Source organism: Gopherus evgoodei, chromosome 7 (genome assembly GCF_007399415.2).
Source record: "Gopherus evgoodei ecotype Sinaloan lineage chromosome 7, rGopEvg1_v1.p, whole genome shotgun sequence".
NCBI classification, from domain to species: Eukaryota; Metazoa; Chordata; order Testudines; family Testudinidae; genus Gopherus; species Gopherus evgoodei.
In genome coordinates, this window is record NC_044328.1 from 126,723,180 (window position 1) to 126,744,656 (window position 21,477).

Here is a 21,477-nt window from a genome sequence, read left to right on the forward strand (position 1 = left end):
GAACAATATTATTCTAGGGGGGAAGGGGAATTCAGCCGGCCGGGCCCGCGCGTGCTGCTCACTCCAAGCTCGCCAATGAACACGCGAACCAGCCGGGCACCGACTGGCTGGGGACCGCGTTAGCGGAACTTCGCTTTTTCCCACTTAATTGAGTGGCTAAATGCGGGCAGGCGACGGCCCCCTGCGTCCCGCCCCGCGCCAGACTGAGCTTCGCCGCTTGCTCCAGAGGGGCCAGGGCTCGTCCTCGTTATTTTTACTGGGGGAAAGCGACACAGATCAAAGGCCAGAAGCATCGTCCCGCAGGGGCCGGCCGGGGGTGGTGGTGCAGTCGCTCTGCCTTAGAACTTGCTGCAAGATTCAGATACAAAATCCCGCTCAGAAAAAACGTCTCTAAACCCTAAGCCCGCGGCTGCAGGGATCCCCGCTCCCAGACGCGGTGCTGAGCCTGGGAGCGGGGCACGGCACATTTAGGGGAACACCCCGGGGCCGTTCGCTTCACCCCGCGGCTGCAGGGATCCCCGCTCCCACAGGCGGTGCGGAGCCTGGGAGCGGGGCAGGGCACATTTAGGGGAACACCCCGGGGCCGTTCGCTTCACCCCGCGCTGCAGGGATTCCCGCTCCCACAGGCGGTGCTGAGCCTGGGAGCGGGGCACGGCACATTTAGGGGAACACCCCTGGGCCGTTCGCTTCACCCCGCGGCTGCAGGGATTCCCGCTCCCACAGGCGGTGCGGAGCCTGGGAGCGGGGCAGGGCACATTTAGGGGAACATCCCGGGGCCGTTCGCTTCACCCCGCGGCTGCAGGGATTCCCGCTCCCAGAGGCGGTGCTGAGCCTGGGAGCGGGGCAGGGCACATTTAGGGGAACACCCCGGGGCCGTTCGCTTCACCCCGCGCTTCAGGGATCCCCGCTCCCAGAGGCGGTGCTGAGCCTGGGAGCGGGGCAGGGCACATTTAGGGGAACATCCCGGGGCCGTTCGCTTCACCCCGCGCTTCAGGGATCCCCGCTCCCAGAGGCGGTGCTGAGCCTGGGAGCGGGGCAGGGCACATTAAGGGGAACACCCCGGGGCCCTTCGCTTCACCCCGCGCTGCAGGGATTCCCGCTCCCACAGGCGGTGCGGAGCCTGGGAGCGGGGCAGGGCACATTTAGGGGAACATCCCGGGGCCGTTCGCTTCACCCCGCGCTGCAGGGATTCCCGCTCCCAGAGGCGGTGCTGAGCCTGGGAGCGGGGTAGGACACATTTAGGGGAACACCCCGGGGCCCTTCGCTTCACCCCGCGCTGCAGGGATTCCCGCTCCCAGAGGCGGTGCTGAGCCTGGGAGCGGGGCAGGGCACATTTAGGGGAACATCCCGGGGCCGTTCGCTTCACCCCGCGGCTGCAGGGATTCCCGCTCCCAGAGGCGGTGCTGAGCCTGGGAGCAGGGCAGGGCACATTTAGGGGAACACCCCGGGGCCGTTCGCTTCACCCCGCGCTGCAGGGATCCCCGCTCCCAGAGGCGGTGCTGAGCCTGGGAGCGGGGCAGGGCACATTTAGGGGAACACCCCGGGGCCGTTCGCTTCACCCTGCGCTGCAGGGATTCCCGCTCCCAGAGGCGGTGCTGAGCCTGGGAGCGGGGCAGGGCACATTTAGGGGAACACCCCGGGGCCGTTCGCTTCACCCCGCGCTGCAGGGATCCCCGCTCCCAGAGGCGGTGCTGAGCCTGGGAGCGGGGCAGGGCACATTAAGGGGAACACCCCGGGGCCCTTCGCTTCACCCCGCGCTGCAGGGATTCCCGCTCCCACAGGCGGTGCGGAGCCTGGGAGCGGGGCAGGTCACATTTAGGGGAACATCCCGGGGCCGTTCGCTTCACCCCGCGCTGCAGGGATTCCCGCTCCCAGAGGCGGTGCTGAGCCTGGGAGCGGGGTAGGACACATTTAGGGGAACACCCCGGGGCCCTTCGCTTCACCCCGCGCTGCAGGGATTCCCGCTCCCAGAGGCGGTGCTGAGCCTGGGAGCGGGGCACGGCACATTTAGGGGAACACCCCGGGGCCGTTCGCTTCACCCCGCGCTGCAGGGATTCCCGCTCCCAGAGGCGGTGCTGAGCCTGGGAGCGGGGCAGGGCACATTTAGGGGAACACCCCGGGGCCGTTCGCTTCACCCCGCGCTGCAGGGATCCCCGCTCCCAGAGGCGGTGCTGAGCCTGGGAGCGGGGCAGGGCACATTTAGGGGAACACCCCGGGGCCGTTCGCTTCACTCCGCGCTGCAGGGATTCCCGCTCCCACAGGCGGTGCTGAGCCTGGGAGCGGGGCAGGGCACATTTAGGGGAACACCCCGGGGCCGTTCGCTTCACCCCGCGGCTGCAGGGATTCCCGCTCCCAGAGGCGGTGCTGAGCCTGGGAGCGGGGCACGGCACATTTAGGCAACACCCCGGGGCCGTTCGCTTCACCCCGCGCTGCAGGGATTCCCGCTCCCAGAGGCGGTGCTGAGCCTGGGAGCGGGGCAGGGCACATTTAGGGGAACAGCTCCGGGTCGCTCGTCTAACCCCGCAGCTGGTGCAAAGAGCAGCGCTCTGGTGGCACAGGTGGGGCTGCCCGGCCCCGGGCGAACCCTGCCTTGGGAGCAGCACCAGTTCTTCCTCTCCCAAGTGACCAGGGGGGCGGACCTGGGCCAGGCGGGGGCGCCAGGGCAGCCCTGGGGGGCATTGCTCCCCTCTGGGACAGCTGATTCCCAGCTGGCCCCTCCCGCGGGGGCCCCGCTGCCTGGCCACGGGGGTTTGACCCAAAGGGCCGAGCTTGCTCCCAGGGGCGGGTCGAGGGGAGCAGGATGGGCCCAGGGCGCACAGCTAGACAGGAGCTTGGAGCCCACTTTAAGCGAGTGGATCGTTTTGCAGCCCAGTACCCGGCTCCTGTCTTCCGCAGCCAGGCGAGGCCTTGCGGGCTGTCCGGGGGGGAGAGGGAGGGCGTCAGAAACAGGTGGCGGTGACACAGGAATCCGCGTCCGCGCTAGTCACTTGCGAGGCCCCTACAGCCAAATGAGCAGCGCAACTGCTCCTTTCTGCAGTCTCGCCTCCAGCCCCGGCGAGGGGAAGAGCCTGGTCCCTAGAGCGGGAGCCCTGGGGCAGGGCAGCGTAGAACGCAGCCTGCTCGCCCCCAGGTCCACGGGCAGGGGCCTGCTTCCCCGTGCCCCTCAGTGCCCCTACTTCGGGCATGTGCTGCGTCTCCCGGCCCAGTGAGCCCGCCTGGGCCCCGGCCGGGGCGTCAGCAGCTATCAGAGCAGCTACCTGCCTGCACCAGGAATAGCCCGGGAGGGGGGAGCAGCTACCTGCCTGCACCAGGAATAGCCCGGGAGGGAACCAGCTACCTGCCTGCACCAGGAATAGCTGGGGGGGGGGGAGCAGCTACCTGCCTGCACCAGGAATAGCCCGAGAGGGAACCAGCTACCTGCCTGCACCAGGAATAGCCCGGGGGGGGGGGAGCAGCTACCTGCCTGCACCAGGAATAGCCCGGGGGGAACCAGCTACCTGCCTGCACCAGGAATAGCCCGGGAGGGAACCGGCTACCTGCCTGCACCAGGAATAGCCGGGGGGGGGAGGGGAGCAGCTACCTGCCTGCACCAGGAATAGCCCGGGAGGGAACCGGCTACCTGCCTGCACCAGGAATAGCCCGGGGGGGGAGGGGAGCAGCTACCTGCCTGCACCAGGAATAGCCCGGGGGGGAACCAGCTACCTGCCTGCACCAGGAATAGCCCGGGAGGGAACCGGCTACCTGCCTGCACCAGGAATAGCCCGGGGGGGGGAGGGGAGCAGCTACCTGCCTGCACCAGGAATAGCCCGGGAGGGAACCAGCTACCTGCCTGCACCAGGAATAGCCCGGGGGGGAACCAGCTACCTGCTTGCACCAGGAATAGCCCGGGGGGGGGAGCAGCTACCTGCCTGCACCAGGAATAGCCCGGGAGGGAACCAGCTACCTGCCTGCACCAGGAATAGCCCGGGGGGGAACCAGCTACCTGCCTGCACCAGGAATAGCCGGGGGGGGGGAACCAGCTACCTGCCTGCACCAGGAATAGCCCGGGGGGGAGCAGCTACCTGCCTGCACCAGGAATAGCCCGGGGGGGGGGAGAAGCTACCTGCCAGCACCAGGAATAGCCGGCGGGGGGGGGGGGCAGCTACCTGCCTGCACCAGGAATAGCCGGGGCAGGGGAGGGGAGCGGCTACCTGCCTGCACCAGGAATAGCCGGGGGGGAAGGAGAGAGCAGCTACCTGCCTGCACCAGGAATAGCGGGGGGGGGGGATGGGAGCAGCTACCTGCCTGCACCAAGAATTGGGGGGGAGCGACCTGCCTGCACCAGGAATTGGGGGGGGGCTGCAGACGCTTTTCCCGGGGGTGTCACTCTCGTGTTTCTCTCTCGTATCACAAGCCAGGCTTTGAACGGCTCCTGCCTTCTTTTAACGCCCGCCGCGGGCCCAGTTACCCCTGGAGAGGGGCCATCGCACAGCGGGGTGGAACCGCGGTGTCTGCCCTGCCCTCCCACGCGAGCGCTCAGCCCCTGGCCGGCCTGGCCCCACCGCGCAGCAGCAGGCGAGCCGCGCGTGGAACCAGGCCGCTCCGGAGTGACTTCCAGTCCCACAGAAGGACTGTTAAGGGGCGAGATCCGGATTCCCATTGACGCGAGCGGCCCCGGGCCCGCCAGCTGCGGGGAGCAAGGTCGAGTCCTGATCGATTTAGGAAGAGTTTAAAGGGACTGGGGGGCTGGATTATCTCCACACGCCTCTGGGTGCGGACCTTGATCTTCGCCAAAGGCAGGGGGGAGGCTGGGCTCTGACATTGACTGGGGAATACAGCCCCCGCTCCGGCCACGCGCTATTGCAAGGGGGGGGAGGTGTATGTTCACACACACACACACACACACACACACACACACACACACACACACACACACACACACACACACGACTCCAATTATCTCCCCCCGCAAGATGTTGCTGCTGTCCATGACTGCTCACACGTCAGCAATCTTGCCAGCAAGCTTCAAATCATAATAATAATACAAACACACAGCCATGAACACAACAGCTTGAGCAGGCCTGGTACTTTTTGGGGGGAGGGGGGTTAGAGGGACCTCTATGTAAAGTGACACTGAAGTTGCCAACATTTCAGACCCCCCTCCCTTTTGCGCGCTCCATTTGCCTTGCTGCTGGGGGGGTGCTATCCCCCACGTGCTAATTCCAGCCTAACACCCCCCCCCATAGAAGATGAGAAAAGCGGGGGGCAGGTGTGTGGAGCAGCAGGGGGAGGCCAGCAGGCTGGAGAGAAGCACTGGGAAGCGACCAACCCAAAGGCAGATGCGTTGCCCTTTTCCCTGCACTCCGCTCTCCAAACGTCTGAGCAACCGGTTTGCTGCTAGAAACATGTTAATTGCCAACGGAGCTCATTAAGGCATGCACATGCAAAACACAGCGAGGGAGATTAAATGGACAAAAGCGCAATAATGAACTGTCAACAATCGAGCCCATCTACACGACCAGCAGCACTCAAGAATGAGGCATTTGGAGGCAACAAAGGATTGTCTGGGACAGGAAGAAAGGACGACCTAGACTTTTGTTTAGTCAACACAATTGATTACAAATGAGAGATTAACAGGATCGCTCCAGAGTTTTTTTGAAGGAGGCAGAAGAGAAAAGTCCAATTAAGTCCACCGAATGTTAACTACATTGATTTCCACGGCCAGCCCCAAAGAAATTCTCATTAAACCATCCCTGGCGATCCCTTTTGGAAAGTAATTTGTCTCCCTGATGGAGCAGAGAAAGGGAGCCGGGTAAAGAGAAAGAAGAGCTAGTTCTTGGCACAATGCGCTTAGGAGACACTCTGGAAGGAGCCAAAGGGGGAGTTAATGAGCATCTGACAAGCCGCTTGGATTCAGGCCTGGAGAGCAGTGATGAAAAGATGGAATTGGCCAACAACTATTCTTTATATCAAACATAAAAAGGCCAATCTGAAACAGGGCTGCTTAAAGCTGGTGGGGAAGAAAAGCAAGGCCCCCACTGGGATGGGAAATGCATTGGCATGTCCTCTCCCAGTCGGGCTCGGGCTGGACATGGCGGCCCTTAGCTAAGCTCCACTAGGTCAGGTATTAACAAGCCTTCCCAGCTGGCCTGGAGCTGAAGATCCTGTCCACCTTCCTGCCTCCTGCCAGTGCATGGAGTGAAGGTGATGCCAGCTGGACATGTCACTTGTTTCTTAACTGTTGTAAGGAGTAAGACACAGCCACCAGGCCAATCCCCCCTCGCGGCAGGTCCCAGGAAGCACCTCCTGACAGCAGGTGCTCCTACCGCCATAGACAATCTTAAAGCAGTAGCTCCAGAGCACAGGAGTTTGCAGGCGAGCATAGCTGTGTCACAGTTCCACCTCTCTTAGAACACGTAAAGACAAGGAAAAAAGTGTGTTTTAAACACATTAGCAGATGTGTTAAAATCCGACTTTGAAGACAAGGTAGTTGCAGTTTTAACACTTGTTAATTGGTATAGGTAAATCCCAGACACCCTCCCAGAGTTAACTTGGACCAGCTAACACATAGGACTGCCTTGTTTCACTAGGATTTTAACACATTAACAAAACACCTTATTTCCCTAATGAAGACATGGTCACATTTGCACAAGTTTACCTGAACTGACAGGATCACATGGTCTCATTCAGCCTGCTAAAATTGGTCTTACTTGTGTCTACATCGGTGCAGAGTGGGTTTTCAATTGAGTTAAGATAGCTCAAGGTAACAATTAAAACTAGAGAAGTTTTTTTCCTAGTCTAGACTAGTCCAGCATGGGCATCCTTCAATCAGTTTAGAACCAGTTTATATTGATTTTGGCCTAAGTCAGTATTGACTTTGGTTTAGAAATGGCCTATCCAGTAAGCTTAAGTCAATAGGACGCTCTGTTCATAAGCCCTTTTAAAACCAATTTGTCCACAGACACATTAGGCATTTGCAGCAGTTTAACTAGTTACATCTGTGCATGTAGACAATGTCTTAAAGGAGCACTTGTATAATTTTCCATGAAGAATTTTGGTTTAGGAAATATTACATTTTTTTCTGGGTGTCTTATAATGAGACAGAAAACAAGAGTTCTGGACAGGTGTCTGAAATAAACTGACAATTATTTTTAATGTCGTGAAAGTAAGATTCATATGCTAAGCTGCACTTTTGATGGCTTCAGCTGTGCCCTGCCCACTTTAGAATTATGGGGTGAAATCCTGGCCCAACTGATGTCCTAAACACTGCATAATAACTTCAGAGAGCTACCAGTCTGGCATGTAGAGGATGCAAACCTACTTACCACAAATACAATATCAGCTGCTTCAGGGCATAAAACTGATCCGTGAACTGATGAGAGTTAGGAAGAACCTTGCTCCATGGGAAAACTATTCCCTAGTTTGCCCCTGCAGGATTCTTGCACCTCATTCTGAAGCATCCGATATTGGCCAATATCAGAGACAGGTCCACTGGTTTTCATAGCATCTATACTTCTAACCACTTTCATTGCCCACCACTGAGCAGGGGTGGATTTAGAGTTAGTGGGGGCCACGTGCGCAGCTTCATTTTTGGGTGCCCCCGCTTGGGACCCAGCCAAGAAAAAGAAAGCCAGACCTCTGTCCACCCCAAGCGGGGGTCCAGACCTGGGCACGGGCTGCGGGGCAGCAGCCGGGACCATAGGCGTGGGAACTGGGGGTATGGGCAGGGTTGCTGACAGAATTGCTGGCCCCCTGGGCAAGGTGAGGGGGGGCTGGCCCCCAGAAGGGGGCAGAAGGAGCAGGGCTGAGGGCTAATCCTTCAGCGCTAGCCAGCCCGGAGAAGCAGGCAGAGACCCACATGGCAGCAGTCACCTGAGCGCCCTGCTGCCTCTGCATGCTGATCCCTGGTTGCTGGGTCCTTGCAAAGCAGGGGCCTGCGATTCCCCATTAGCTGCCGCAGCTGCGCTGCAGCCCTCGTGGCCAGGATCAGGCACCTCCCTGTCTCCCCAGGAACCTGGGTGGTTCTGTGCTCCTAACAATATGTTTTAACATAAGTGGCGCGGGGTGGCAGTGAAGCCCAGCATAAAACATGTGGGTGCTGTGGCATGCCCCACAACCTGTTCCCATGCCTGTTTTGGGGCTCTCTGTCACTGGGGACCTCAGGCCATGGCATGTTTTGGGGTAAATCTGCTCCTGCCACTGAGTCCTATTTCTGCTCTAATGTTTTAGAGATAGAGTGACCAGAACCCAATAGTATTCTGGGTAAAACAGCTGATGGATTTACACAATGGTATTTTCAATCCTATTTCTTATGCATCCTAGTATTTGCCTTACATTGATCAGAGCTGTTCATTGAGCTGTCCAAGGCTAGAGCTTTTCCTTGTGTGATTACAGTCAGTTTAGTTACTAATATTTTACCAAAGAAAAACACAATTGTTGGCAAAACCCAACAGGGACATAAGTAATTTGTTATTCCCAGTGTGTATTACCTTGCATTTGTCAATGCTGCCCACTCGCCTGGCTTGGTTAGGGCTCTCCCAAGTTCGTCAGAGGCTTCTCTGGTCCTGGTAAATTTAAATAATTTAGGGTCAGCTGCCAATTTTCATCCCCTATATTGAACAACACTGGCCCCTGAGCAGATTCCTGAGGTATGCCCGTTAGCCTTTTGCAATATTGAAATTGACCATTTATTCTCACACTTTGTTTTCACATAGCCAGTTTCTGATCCATGACAGTGCTTTGCCGCACTCCCCATGAGTCCTTATCTAACGCTTTCCTTCCATTTCCCCCTTCATCCCTTGTTTTCCCTTTCAGATCTCATTTTGTGACACCTGCTCCACACCAACCTGCACTGCCTACCGACAGATCAGACACATATCTGTGTCCCCCTCCCCCATACCACACACCCCTCTGCCCTCCCACAGAACACATGGACGTCTACTCCCTGGCACTGGCCAAGCTCTGAGGCTGACGTGAGAACCTAGGCACTGGCCTAGCAAGATGGGACGGCGGTATATTTTAGAGGCAGGGAGGAAGGGAAGGGAGGACTATAGAGCTGTGTATGTGGGGACTGTATAAGTTCTCCAAGTGCTGTGGGAGAGCTGCCTTTTTGACATTGTTGCATCAGACTGGCTGTGCAGAACAGATACTGTAAAGAAAAAGCTGCAGGCCCACCAGTGTGTTTGTCTAGGACTTCTGCAAAGGTGCTAATTTACTAGAGTACGTGTTCTCATTAACAACTCCAATTCTAGGGGCCCAGCGCCAATAATCTCATTTTTTGTCATCTTCACCATTGTGTATATTTTTGCCAGTTCTGGGGGTATGGGCTTTAGCTTAAGTTGGAGGGACTCAGTAACTGACTGATGGAGGTTTCTATGGCAGTGGGGACCAGGCTGGCCTCTTTAACCATTCATTTCCAGATGTTCTAACAGCTGGTGTGCTGTGGATTCTGTTTTGGTAAAGACAGTAACAGTGGGTGGCATAGTTCCATAGAGATTAAGGCCAGAAGGGACCATTAGATCATCTAGTCCAACCTGTCTATTGCAGGCCATTGAATTTCACCCAGCATCCCTGCACACAGATCAATGCTTCTCTCAATCCCTTATACCTTTCCATGTTCTCAGACTCTCAATTCTAGGCATCCCTACACATCCTAGTCCCCTACTCCTCCTTCAGCTCCCGTTCCTAGCCCTCTGTACACATCCTCGTCCTGTCTTCCCCACAATGCCTGGTTCCAAGTAGCACAGCATCAGGCCACCTACTCCCCTAGCCCCAGTCTACATGCCTCCCCATCAGCACCTCCTCCCCATTTCATCCTGTCTTCCCTGTGCATAAGCTATGCCTGGTGTCAGGAGTGGGTCGATTCAGAGCTGAAACCATTTCAGAGTAATTGCAAACCTTACCCTGCACACACAGGAAAGCAGCTCTGGACAAGCATCGCCTAGACGGTAGTCACAAGTAGCAAAGAGAGATAAAACACTGCCGCTTGAAAACTATACACGGATACTCTGTGAGCAGAGCATTTCTCAACTCTGACTTCATGCACAGAGAACCAGAGCAGGGGCTTTCTTCAGCCTGGGCCAAGCCCACCCCAGCAAACCACATTGATGTTTTCTTTAGCCTATGAAGCAGGGTGGAGCCAGAAATCAACACACCAGGTCTAGTGCAAGCAGGATCATTTCCCCAGCTCTTCCTGATCCCTTGGATTAGACAACCATTTTCTTTTTCCCTGCCAAGCCCCTCCCCAGCATTCTACTGGCCATTTACAACCCGGCTTTAATGATCTCATAGTTAACTCACTTGCTGCCTGCTTTAGTGTGGAACATCGCAAGCTATTTTAATGTTTTCGTTATTAGCCTAAAGCTTTGTAATTTTGTCACTAACGGAAGCTACTAAAAACCACATCTCCTCAGCAAGGCGAACAAAACAAATCTGTAGTTTCTAGGCCAAGCCACTTTGGAAATATTGGGAGCCAAAGAAAATTAGAACATTTTCCAAAAGTGAACTTCAGGCAAATTTTCAAAACACTGTGCCTTTAAAACTTCTGTTCAGCTCCTAATTTGACTTCCTGGGAACATTCTACCCTCAGATGCAGCATACGATATTTCAGGAAAATCCGTTCCTTTTTGGGGAGGCTGGAGCTCTTACTTCTTTTATTAATCCCAAATTTCAGAGATGTGGCTTGACTGTGTTAGGCCCTGATCCTGTGAAAACTTCACACGGTTTATGAACTGTGAATGGCTGACTCCAGGGGGATTACTCACAGTGTGTAAAATTAAGCACATGCATAAGTGTTTGCAGGATTGGTTCCTGAGACAATAACAGAAAGTCTAGTAAGGGTAGCTACTGTTCTCTGATACTAACCTTCCTGGAAAGCATTCATTAAGATGGCAGATGCCACTTTGAGTGATACAAAAGTAATTGATTGGCCCTATTCCCAATCACTGAATGAAGATACGGAGAGAGTGGCAGGTATTTCTAAAATCTGCTTGGATTTAACCTTTTAAAGAGATTATCATCATATATAATTTTGCTAATAGCCCAATTGGTGATTAGAGTCTCAGTGCACTAGGCACTATACAAACATGTAGCAAAAAGATAGAGCTTGCCCCAAAGAGCTCACAAGCTAGTTCTGAGATGGAATATGAGGAGGAGGCAAACAGGAATGGAATGAGATAATAGTCAAGGAAGCAAGTTTTCATACAGGAAGCAGTGGTCTCACCATCTTTGTGTGTGTGTGGGTAGATGGATAGGGTAGAATCAATTGGATTAATGAGAAATCCCAAAAGTGATGTGCTCCTAGTGGATACAGGTGTGCGTGTGTGTGTGTATATTACAATAGTGTGGCCATTGTGTATGTCCACAAAAATAAAAACAACAATGTCCACACTATTGTAACATTGGAGGTCTACCTAGGAAACGAGCCCACTGAAAAGAAAATCCTAGTTTTGATAGGTCAGATAAATCAATCCATCTCTGGTCTGAAGAACTAATGACTTAAGTTATGACATCTTCATATATCAACAGAAATTGGTATTTGGGTAGCTCATACAAGAGGCTGTGGGTGCTTTGCACGAGCACAACCACAGAAAGGGTTAAAGACTTAGGTCCAGATCCTCAAAGCTGTTAAGGCTCAGTGGAAGTTAAAACAACAGAAGTTCAAAGCCTACCCACCTGAGGATCTAGGCCTTTGTAACCCACAACATTGTGCTCAGTCAGTGATATTTCATGGGTTAACTGCAGGCAGATTTTGGCCTTAAAGCATGCAGGTATTTTAAATTCACAGAGAGCACCTGGGATCCTTTATAATCATTTCTCCAAAATCCCACTAACTGTCATGTATTCTATTTCCTTCCCTGCTGGTGCCCCTTGCCAAGATATTCTGCATAAATAGAAGCTTTCTAATTTATAATCAGCCTCCTCCTCCTGATTCATTATATTAATGATTTGGGATGTCACCAAGATTGGATTGTGGCATCACTGAATGAATCCAGCAGGAGAAAGCTGATTATAAAGGAAGAAAAGCACAAATATACTCAAAACACCTTGGTAATCAGAAACGAAGGGAAAGGAAACATGAAGAACACAACAATGTAGAGCAGCAGTGGCTCTTTAAATCATTATAAATGCACTTGAGAGATGACAGAGAAAAACTGTGACAGACTTCATTCAGACTTCATTCAGTTTGTATGGATTAGGTCTCTAACATTATTGTGGGCATTTATTTCCAGGGAAGCACAATGACAAGCTAATCTATTGTTTCCTTTGAATTATCGTTGCTATTAAGTGATCACAAATATACAAAGATTTCTTTAGTTTGCTTTATTTATTTTTTTTTGGCATAGAGTTTGTTTCTGGCCCAGAACATTTTACCTTCCTTTGAAATATAAACATTCCCCTATTTGTTCCATAGTTTAGACCTTCAATGAGCCTGCTCTGTCTCATTTCAAAGCTTCAGAAAAATGAAGATGTAATGCTCCTTTTATAGCATCTTGGCTTTGGGCTTTCTTAAGCCTCATGTGTCTAATTTAGAGCAATTCCATCTTCTCAGATAACCAGTTGCTTCTGTTGTAAGAAAAGTCTTTGAGCAGAGGCAAAACCACATTTTTTGTGGCCAAAGCAAGGGGAAGCATGCAGTTTGGATAGCAATTTAAACAAAGCTGCAGGCATGCAATTCACTTAGGCAAATTAGCCACCAGCATCTATTACAGCACAACAGTCAAAGAGCTTTGAATGAAGCTATGGGGAATATATACACACTAATAATTGCAGATATAGAAATATAAGCCTGAAAACAAAAACTGTTTTGTGACACAGCTGGGTGTATTTGACAGGTACTCATTGACTGTGGGCTTAAGCTATAAACTGACCAAAGAAACAGTGATTTATTTAAAGGAGAATAAAAATTATTTTTATTAATTTACAATGTATTTACAAAACAATCTTATGAAATCTGGCTGAGCTTGTATTTCTTTCAAGAGCATTATGTAAGTAAACTTCTTGGTATTCAGAAGCCTTTCAAAGAGGGGCCTTTGGTAAGTGATATGATTAGGAATCAGGGGAAAGAACAAACCCAGTCATATTTAAGATCATCATTATTCTTGGGTGAAAAGATATGGAAGGGGATGATTAAATTCATTACTATTACATATGTACTACAGATCAGTGACAAACTCCTGTGATGTGGATCTCACAAAAAACAACCAGAATATATGCCCTGGGTGCAGGTCACAGCAGTTTCAAGAGCTTTTTTTGCATTGTTTTTGAACGAGTAACAAATTCTCAATTTAAATGGTACTACATACTGCAAAGACAAAAACCTCACACTGCAGGAGGATCCAAAAAGGAATTGTTCTTGCATCTGTCTCTTCCATAAAGGCATTTTAAAAATCTATATCCATATTTTGCTGGTAAGATGATACCTTAGATAATCAAATACTTGATTGTGTCATTGTTGTGAAACAAAAATGTGAATCCATAGGTCACCTCCACTTCAGGTTTGGCAGAATATGGGATTTCTCAGCAATAAACTTCTGAAATTCTGATCTCCTTACAGCTGTTTAACTCTTTCATTCCAGTGTCAAATGAGAACTCAGGAGAAGAATTATTATTTTAAACAAGCTATTTTTTTTTTGCAATTGGTCTCTTGTATATGTATTCACTGGGTCAAACTCAGCACTGCTCTGCACTTCAAACAACCCCCATTAAATCAGGGGGATTGCCAGACTGGTCTTTTGGAACCAGCATAGCCCCTTCCTACAGTAAGCTATACATCTGATGTAGCACAAGAATACACAAAAGTAATCACTGTGCCATGAGGATCACTCCTTACTGCAACTTTAAAAACACGTTTTCCATGGATCTGGTCTTTGGATGACCTAAGACATATTTATGAAATTTCTTCGCTCTATTTAAAAAAGGTGTAATACCTTTAAATCTTCAGCAGATTCCTAAAGCTAAGAAAGCAGCAAAGAATCCTGTGGCACCTTATAGACTAACAGACGTTTTGGAGCATGAGCTTTCGTGGGTGAATACCCACTTCCTCAGATGAAAGCTCATGCTCCAAAAGGTCTGTTAGTCTATAAGGTGCCACAGGATTCTTTGCTGCTTTTACAGATCCAGACTAACACGGCTACCCTCTGATACTAAAGCTAAGAATTATCTTGTATCTTAGCTGTATAAGAACTAAATTATTAAAATAAAATGAATATTTGAAAAACTTGTGTTTTTAAGGGCTACATTTTCAGAAGCAACCTCTAAGATTACACTCAATTTCAGAGTCAGATTTTAAAATATTGTTTAATGCACAGAAGTTCAAATTGAGCATTTTGACAGCTAACTACTTGAATTGTATGCACAAAAGGTGTGTGTGTGTGTGTGTGTGTGTGTGTGTGTGTGTGTGTGTGTGTGTGTGTGTGTGTGTGTGTGTGTGTGTGTGTGTGTGTGTGTGTGTGTGTGTGTGAGAGAGAGAGAGAGAGAGAGAGAGAGAAACTGCAGCCTCCAGTGTAGAATCTAGCTCAAAGCCTCTATGACAATATGGTCTTGAATATAAACAACTGTGGATACCATACAAAGGTGGAAATGCAACTAAAATTAATAAAACGCTTATTTTATAAATATCTTATAGGAAAACAACAAAAGGCTTGAGAAAGTATTCAAGAATAAGGAATTTCTCATCCCAAAGACGTACCTAACTCCACTGCCTTCCCCCGTGATCAAGAAGGTGTACAGCTAAGGAAATGTGGTGGTGGAGGTGACGACATGAGTATGAATCAGGCTGTGTTCTTAGGTTAGTACAAGGGTTACTCATCAGCTCATAAACTTAACAAATAAGGTGATTCAGTATTCCTTCTTATGAGACACACAAGCGCTAATCCACACACAGTAAAGTCATTTGTTTTCCCCACTGCTTTTCTCAATTAAGAATCTATTTCAGCCAGGATCTTGTCATGGACTATATGGCTTAAGTTGTAGTACCAGCAGTAAAAGGACAAGAAGGGAGAACCTGAAAGAACAGCATGTAGGGCAGCATGTGCTCAGTAAAAAAGCACGTAAGAACTGAAAGGAAACTACATAGGTTAATTAAAAAAAAAAAAAGATGATGGGGCAGGGTCAGAGATGTGGCTGACTACTTGGAATCATATGTTCCAAATAATGACCATGGCTCAGGACAGCATCCCTATTTAGGACCATATTTAAGCATAGACTTAAACCCCACTGGAGTCAGTAAGACTTAAGCACATGCTTAAAGTTAAGCACACATTCAAGTGCTGGCTTGAATCAGGGCCAATATACACAGCAACTTAAGGCACACAGGACCAACAGTAACCCTACCAATATATTAAGGTGGCTGACAAGGTCTATTAAGTGCTGCATGAGCGACAGCATGATTGCCCTCAGTGCTGACAATAGCCCTTGAGCTCTGCGATCAAGCGAAGGGGGGAGAATCACCCCTATTTGTTCATCTCAGATGCCCTGCAGTTTGCCTCTCTGCCCCATTTCCTTTATTGTTCCACAAGGTCCACGTAAAATCTCTGTATGTGCTAATCTCTTACCACATTGGGTTACAGCGGTGCAGGCAGTGACATGGCCTCTTTTGCCTTCTCAGTTCAGGATGCTTTCCTCTGGTTCTTGTTCTCTGAAATCATCCATTCAATGTGCAGCGGCAGTCAAAAAAGCAAACAGAATGTTGGGAATCATTAAGAAAGGGATCGATAATAAGACAGAAAATATCATATTGCCTCTATATAAATCCATGGTTCGCCCACACTTCGAATACTGCGTGCAGATGTGGTCACCCCATCTCAAACAAGATATACTGGAATTGGAAAAGATTCAGAAAAGGGCAACAAAACTGATTAGGGGTATAGAACGGCTTCCGTATGAGGAGAGATTAATAAGACTGGGACTTTTCAGCTTGGAAAAGAGATGAGTAAGGGTGGATATGATCGAAGTCTATAAAATCATGACTGGTATAGAGAAAGTAAATAAGGAAGTGTTATTTACTCCTTCTCATAATTCAAGAACAAGGGGCCACCAAATGAAATGAAGAGGTAGTAGGTTTAAAACAAACACAAGAAAGTATTTTTTCATGCAATGCCCTGTCATCCTCTGGAACTCCTTGCCAGAGGGTGTGTGAAGGCCAATACTATAATGAGGTTCAAAAGGGAGCTAGATATATTCATGGAGGATAGGCCCATCAATGGCTATTAGCCAGGATGGGCAAGGATGGTGTCCCTAGCCTCTGTTTGCCAGAAGCTGGGATTGGGTGACAGGGCATGGATCACTTGATGATAACCTGTCTGTTCATTCCTTTTGGGGCATCTGCCATTGGTCACTGTCAGAGGACAGGATGCTGGTTTAGATGAACCGTTGATCTGACCCAGTATGTCCGTTCTTATGTATTTTCCTACATTGGCTAGATATATTTCCTTATGCACTAGAGTAGCTGTACTTCTGCTGCTTCCAAGGCCATACACTTTGAACAATATGGAATTTCAATTTCCTAAGTCTCTGAAGGGAGGATAAGTTTAGCATCATCAGTATTGTTTTCAATTTAAGCTTCAACATTCTGCACACTATAAAATCCTTACTGAATTACAATCCAAAAGACCTAGTATGGTTTAATTGATTGAAATTAACTAAAAGAAATGGATGTTAAAATATCTGGAGCTGTTCACTACCAAAGTCAGACACCTTAAGTCTGGGAACGTGATATTTTCCCTGAATCAACATTTCACAATTTCATCATGTGTTTAGTTGTCATTTTCAGATTAATTGAAACAGAAATAAATTTCACTGTGGTTGAATATTCCTTCATTATTTTCAAATCTCAGGGAGAGATGTTCAAAAGTACAAATGGGAGGTAGGAACTTAAATTCCATTCTTTTTCATTGGGAGCTTCTAAGAGGGCCTCTGAGGGTACGTGTACACAGCAAAACCTACAGGTAGCTGGTGCCAGGTGACTTGGACTCATGGGGTTCAGACTGCAGGGCTGTTTAACTGCTATGTAGCCTCTGGAGACCCTCCCACTTTGCATGGTCTTGAGTCCAGGCTCCATCCTGAGTCCAGCAGTGGAACAGCCCTGCTGCCTGAGCCCCACAAACCCACGTCGGCTGGCACAGGCCAGACATGGATGTCTAGTTGCTGAGTAGACATACTCTGGGAATTCCTATCAGCTTGGGCCTTGTAGGCAAGATAGGCAGGGGAAAGGCTTACTTTGTGAATCCTGCTGGATCTTATGCATGAGCTTGCTGAACAGCTTGGTGGCATCAGGACTTAAGGTAGATTTGTGCCTGAGGACCAAATGGAACTTCAGCGCCCAAGGAATTTAGGCACCTCCTGGGTGGGGCAGCAGCTGACCACAAGTTTTAAGGATCTCAATTTTCAAGTTGGGCACATGCAATTAGTTATCTAAATGCCTTTGTGGATGTTGCCCTGAAAGTCTGTGGCAGAGCAGGGAATTGAATCCAGGTCTCTTGCTAGTGAGCTAACCACTGACTCATCCTTCCTCTTTGGGAACCCAACTTCCTTTGTGCCTTTCAAAAAGCTCCCCTTTGAAGTATAAAAATTGTTCCTTTTCTATCACTCCTGCATCTGGCTGGATTTATAATTTCAGAGCTCCAGAACTAAAAATCTGCGCACACTACTGTTAAATCAACAGTATGGCTGAGAATCACTTTATAAGCTTATAGAACAAAATATTACCAATTTGTCTTTGTGACAGAACAATGAGTAGGAATAAAATTGCAACAGTCTCTATGCTAGTTTTTTTTAAGCTTTCTGCTTCAAAGATGAAAGCCTAATTTGATATTTTTGTAGTTATATAACAGTTCTAATATTTTGTGACATTTTGTATTGTGACACTATAGATGGAATTGTCATCGGACTGACACCCTTTACTATTTATTCCTTAATTACAACTGTTAACAACACTGCAGAGAAGCGTGCTAATCTGCCATCACATATTATGAAAACAACGTTATTGTTACAAACACCAACACCCACTCAACAGGATATTTCTAACATGGCAGTTTCTGTAAAAACGTATCAGTTTAATGGACACTTAAATAGAAAAAGTTTCATATAAACTTTGAACATGTAAAATCATTTTAAAGTGCAGCTGGGGGGGATTTTTTCTTTTTTTTGGTGCATCTTTGAGTGATTTAACTTCAGCAAACTAAGGGCCTGATCTAGCGGAAAATAGCTTCTGCAGGTGCTTGCAAACTGTTCAGACTTCCTGTGGTCTCCAGCTGGAGAGGCTGCTCCCTATTCTGAGGGTCAATGAATTCCTCACTAAGAGTTAGTCAGCACTGGATAATTAAATCCTATTTGATTAATTAAATTCACATAATGCTCTAGGTGCACAATTCGGAAGTTGAACCTTCCTTATGGAGCAGTGTAAAGAGCTGTGATACTTGTGTAGAGGTTGGTCAGGGAGTATAAGAAAGGTGCTGTTAGATCATCCATCCATAACACAAAAATCAGATATAGCGACAAGGTTACCGCCAGATACAGACACAGGACAAACCCCCTAACAGCAAATAAGGGAGTGAGGCCTCATCATTCCTAATTGTTCCTGGTAATTAATTTGGTTAGCCTATAGCTGACTGGAGTGGTTTGCATAGCCCAATTTCATATAACCATGTACATGAATTCTTCTTGCACTATGGAAATAGTAACCACCCTTCATTGAAATTGGTTTCTATTGATCTTCTTGACTTGAGTCCCAAATCTGGAAGAATCCACTCCCCTCCACCCCAAAGTCCACCATCCTTCCTTGCTATGGAAGAGTGAAAAAGCACAAAGACCTCTAAGTCATTTACTTGAAAGGATTTCTCTCTAAATTAGGTGTTCAATATATGCAAACTCTAGAAAGCAATGGACGGTGGCTCCCAGGCACACTAATTTACCAAGGGGTTGGCCTCAGACTGTAAGCTATCTGGGGCAGGGACTGTCTTTTTGTTCTGTTTGTACAGCACCTAGCACAGTAGGGTTCTGGTCCATGACAAAGGCTCCTAGGCACTTAGAGAATACAAATAATTAACAATGTGCAAAAAAAACACTGGCTGGCCTTCCATGCTTGTAGCCAGAGGCTGAGTAACCGTCCTTGATCTGCGATAGAAAGCAAGCTCTTCACCTTCTTATTCCAGTATCTGTGATCTTTGGGCGCTCAGCTGGGCTGGCTTCCTGTCTGGTTCGCCCCCACCTCCCTTGGCCTTATCCATAAGTTGTGTCTCCGGATTACATTAACAAAATGAAAGCAACACAAAGCAATGGCTTAAAACTACAAAGGAAACATGGCCAAAATATAATACTGATGTTTGTTACTTCAATGTCTGTAAAATGAACTTCATGGCTGGATTCAACCCAAATTCACATTGGCATCAGCTTTTGCAAACCAGGCACAGAACCTAATATGGGAAGTGAGCCAGGGAAAGAGGGTGCAGCAGTGGTTAATGGAACAGAAATTGCAATTGCTTATGGATGAGACCAACACAGCCTCTTCCCCACCCCTCAAAAAAAAATCAGTGTCACTGACATGATCAGGGAAAACAGGGGACATACAAACTAAATATGTGCCCTTTACCACTGCGCTTATATAAAGGATCCCAGCCATAAACTAAAGCTTCCCCCATAACCTGATGTAAATTGCCTGCTCTTCCCAGAGTAAATCCCTCCTGTGGCCAAGGAGGTTCAAGAAAATAAAAGGTAGATTTATATACAACATTCTTAAAAATACAAAAGAGAAGGATTATATGTAACCTAAAACTCTTGTCATCTTAAAGAGGCAATTGTACTGGTGGGCTTCCATATACCAATGTCTTTAATTTCTGATCTTATAAAGTCATTTTAAAAAAAGGATTGTTCCTCCCACCAGGAGAAATGTTATCCTGAGCCTCCTTGAGCTGGCAGACTATAGTTTAGCTGAACTCTTCCACACAGATACAACTGGAAAAAACCCATCAAACATGATTAATTTTCATATACATACACTGAAATTGAAAATTAGTGGCCTGACACACTGTTGTCTGGATGGGATTATTTTGCCCACTGAAGTCAAATGGTAGTCTGTTTTGTTTTCTCTTTATCTTTGTGCAGCTCCTTCTGGGTGACTTATGTTATACTTTGTAGATTTCTTTTTCTTAAAACCAACAGGCATTTGTGCTCTTCCTAAAAGGAACTGCTCCCACTTAGGAATAGATTCTTCTACTGATGCCCAATAGAGAGTCTAAGAAAGATATGATGCAACAATAAGCAATTTAACTTTGCTTCACAATTTAATCCATTTACCAATTTATCACAAAACAATACACATATACAATATGTTATTAAAGCTAGCCTTATCTGTGAAGCGATTCAAAAAAGACCAAATTATTTGGATACCAAATTTCCAATCCCTCACTTAAACAATGTAACAGAAGTTGGCAGGATTTCACCTTCTAGAGTAAGTTATGCAGTGACTGAATGTGCCCTCTTGTGGTGGATAATATATTAGAAAGAGAACCCATCATAATGGTAGTATTCATGTTCATGGAATTGTACTCATGTTTCTGTAAAACAAACATTTTCTCAAGCCTAAATATTAACATTATAATTCTAGTTTAGCAGGATTTTGAGATAAAAATAAATTTGTTGTTTAATGCTATCACCAGACAAGTAGTGCATTAATTTGAGGTTGTCTGAAAAATATTTGCGAGCTAAATTTTGCCATGAATAAATCCCCGATAATGTAATTGGTTCCAGTACTTAGCTGGTTGTGCAGTTTTCTTTCTTGAGCTATCTTGCGGTCTAAGAAACAAAGTGGTAGCCAGAAGTTCCTGATTTTTAGCTACAGCTCTGACATGCACTTGTTCTAGGGTCTTGGGTAAGAGGTTTAACTTCTGTGTCTCAGTTTTTCCAACTAAAGAATAAAGATAACATTCCCCATTTTCACAGGAGCATTTTGAGCATATATTTGTTAATGCTTATGGATTAAATCATTAATGTTTATGGATGAAATCATACAATTTATACTACAGGCCATAAAAATACTTTAAGTTAAGTACATTGTTTGCCAAATCTGGACCTTTGTCTCCAACTCTTAACTAAAGCACACTCTTAAATGCTTTGTTCAACAGGGGCCAATATATTTACCTGCAGATTGCTTTTTTAGCAAAATATTTGTATAGATTTTGTACACATATATTTAGGCTTTTTTAAAAAAAGAAAAAATCCATTTTTATTTACTTAAATATTTTAGTGCACATATGTGATACATCATAAATCTCTCCTTTGGAAGTGCTGGACTACTGGGTAACTATTTTGGTTCATGTGTGTAACTCATACGCACAATTTCTATACATCGTTAATAAAATATGTATTTACGCAATAGATCTTCTTTGAAATTGTGTGTGTAATCACATGAATCTGTACTTGGACTGCTAAATTAAGGAGCCATTATAATCAACTGTGAAAATCACATCTGATATACATATGTATTAAGGCCATGTGTTAAAT

At 47.9% G+C, this 21,477-nt stretch overlaps 1 protein-coding gene across 11 annotated transcripts in view; it reads right to left on the reverse strand.

The window, feature by feature from the left end:
- Positions 1 to 21,477, reverse strand: part of C7H3orf14 (chromosome 7 C3orf14 homolog) — an 80,722-nt gene that overhangs the window by 45,871 nt on the left and 13,374 nt on the right. For 9 of the 11 annotated variants that reach the window (XM_030571272.1, XM_030571267.1, XM_030571268.1 and 6 more), the window contains exons 5-6: positions 15,534 to 15,616; positions 8,469 to 8,543 (exon numbers count right to left, since the gene is read on the reverse strand). In XM_030571272.1, the coding sequence (XP_030427132.1) occupies positions 8,469 to 8,543; positions 15,534 to 15,616 (158 nt within the window). Of the gene's footprint in view, positions 1 to 4,964; positions 6,386 to 8,468; positions 8,544 to 15,533; positions 15,617 to 16,303; positions 20,210 to 21,477 lie in introns of those variants that run through there. The other 2 variants (XM_030571275.1, XM_030571276.1) reach the window with 2 other exon arrangements.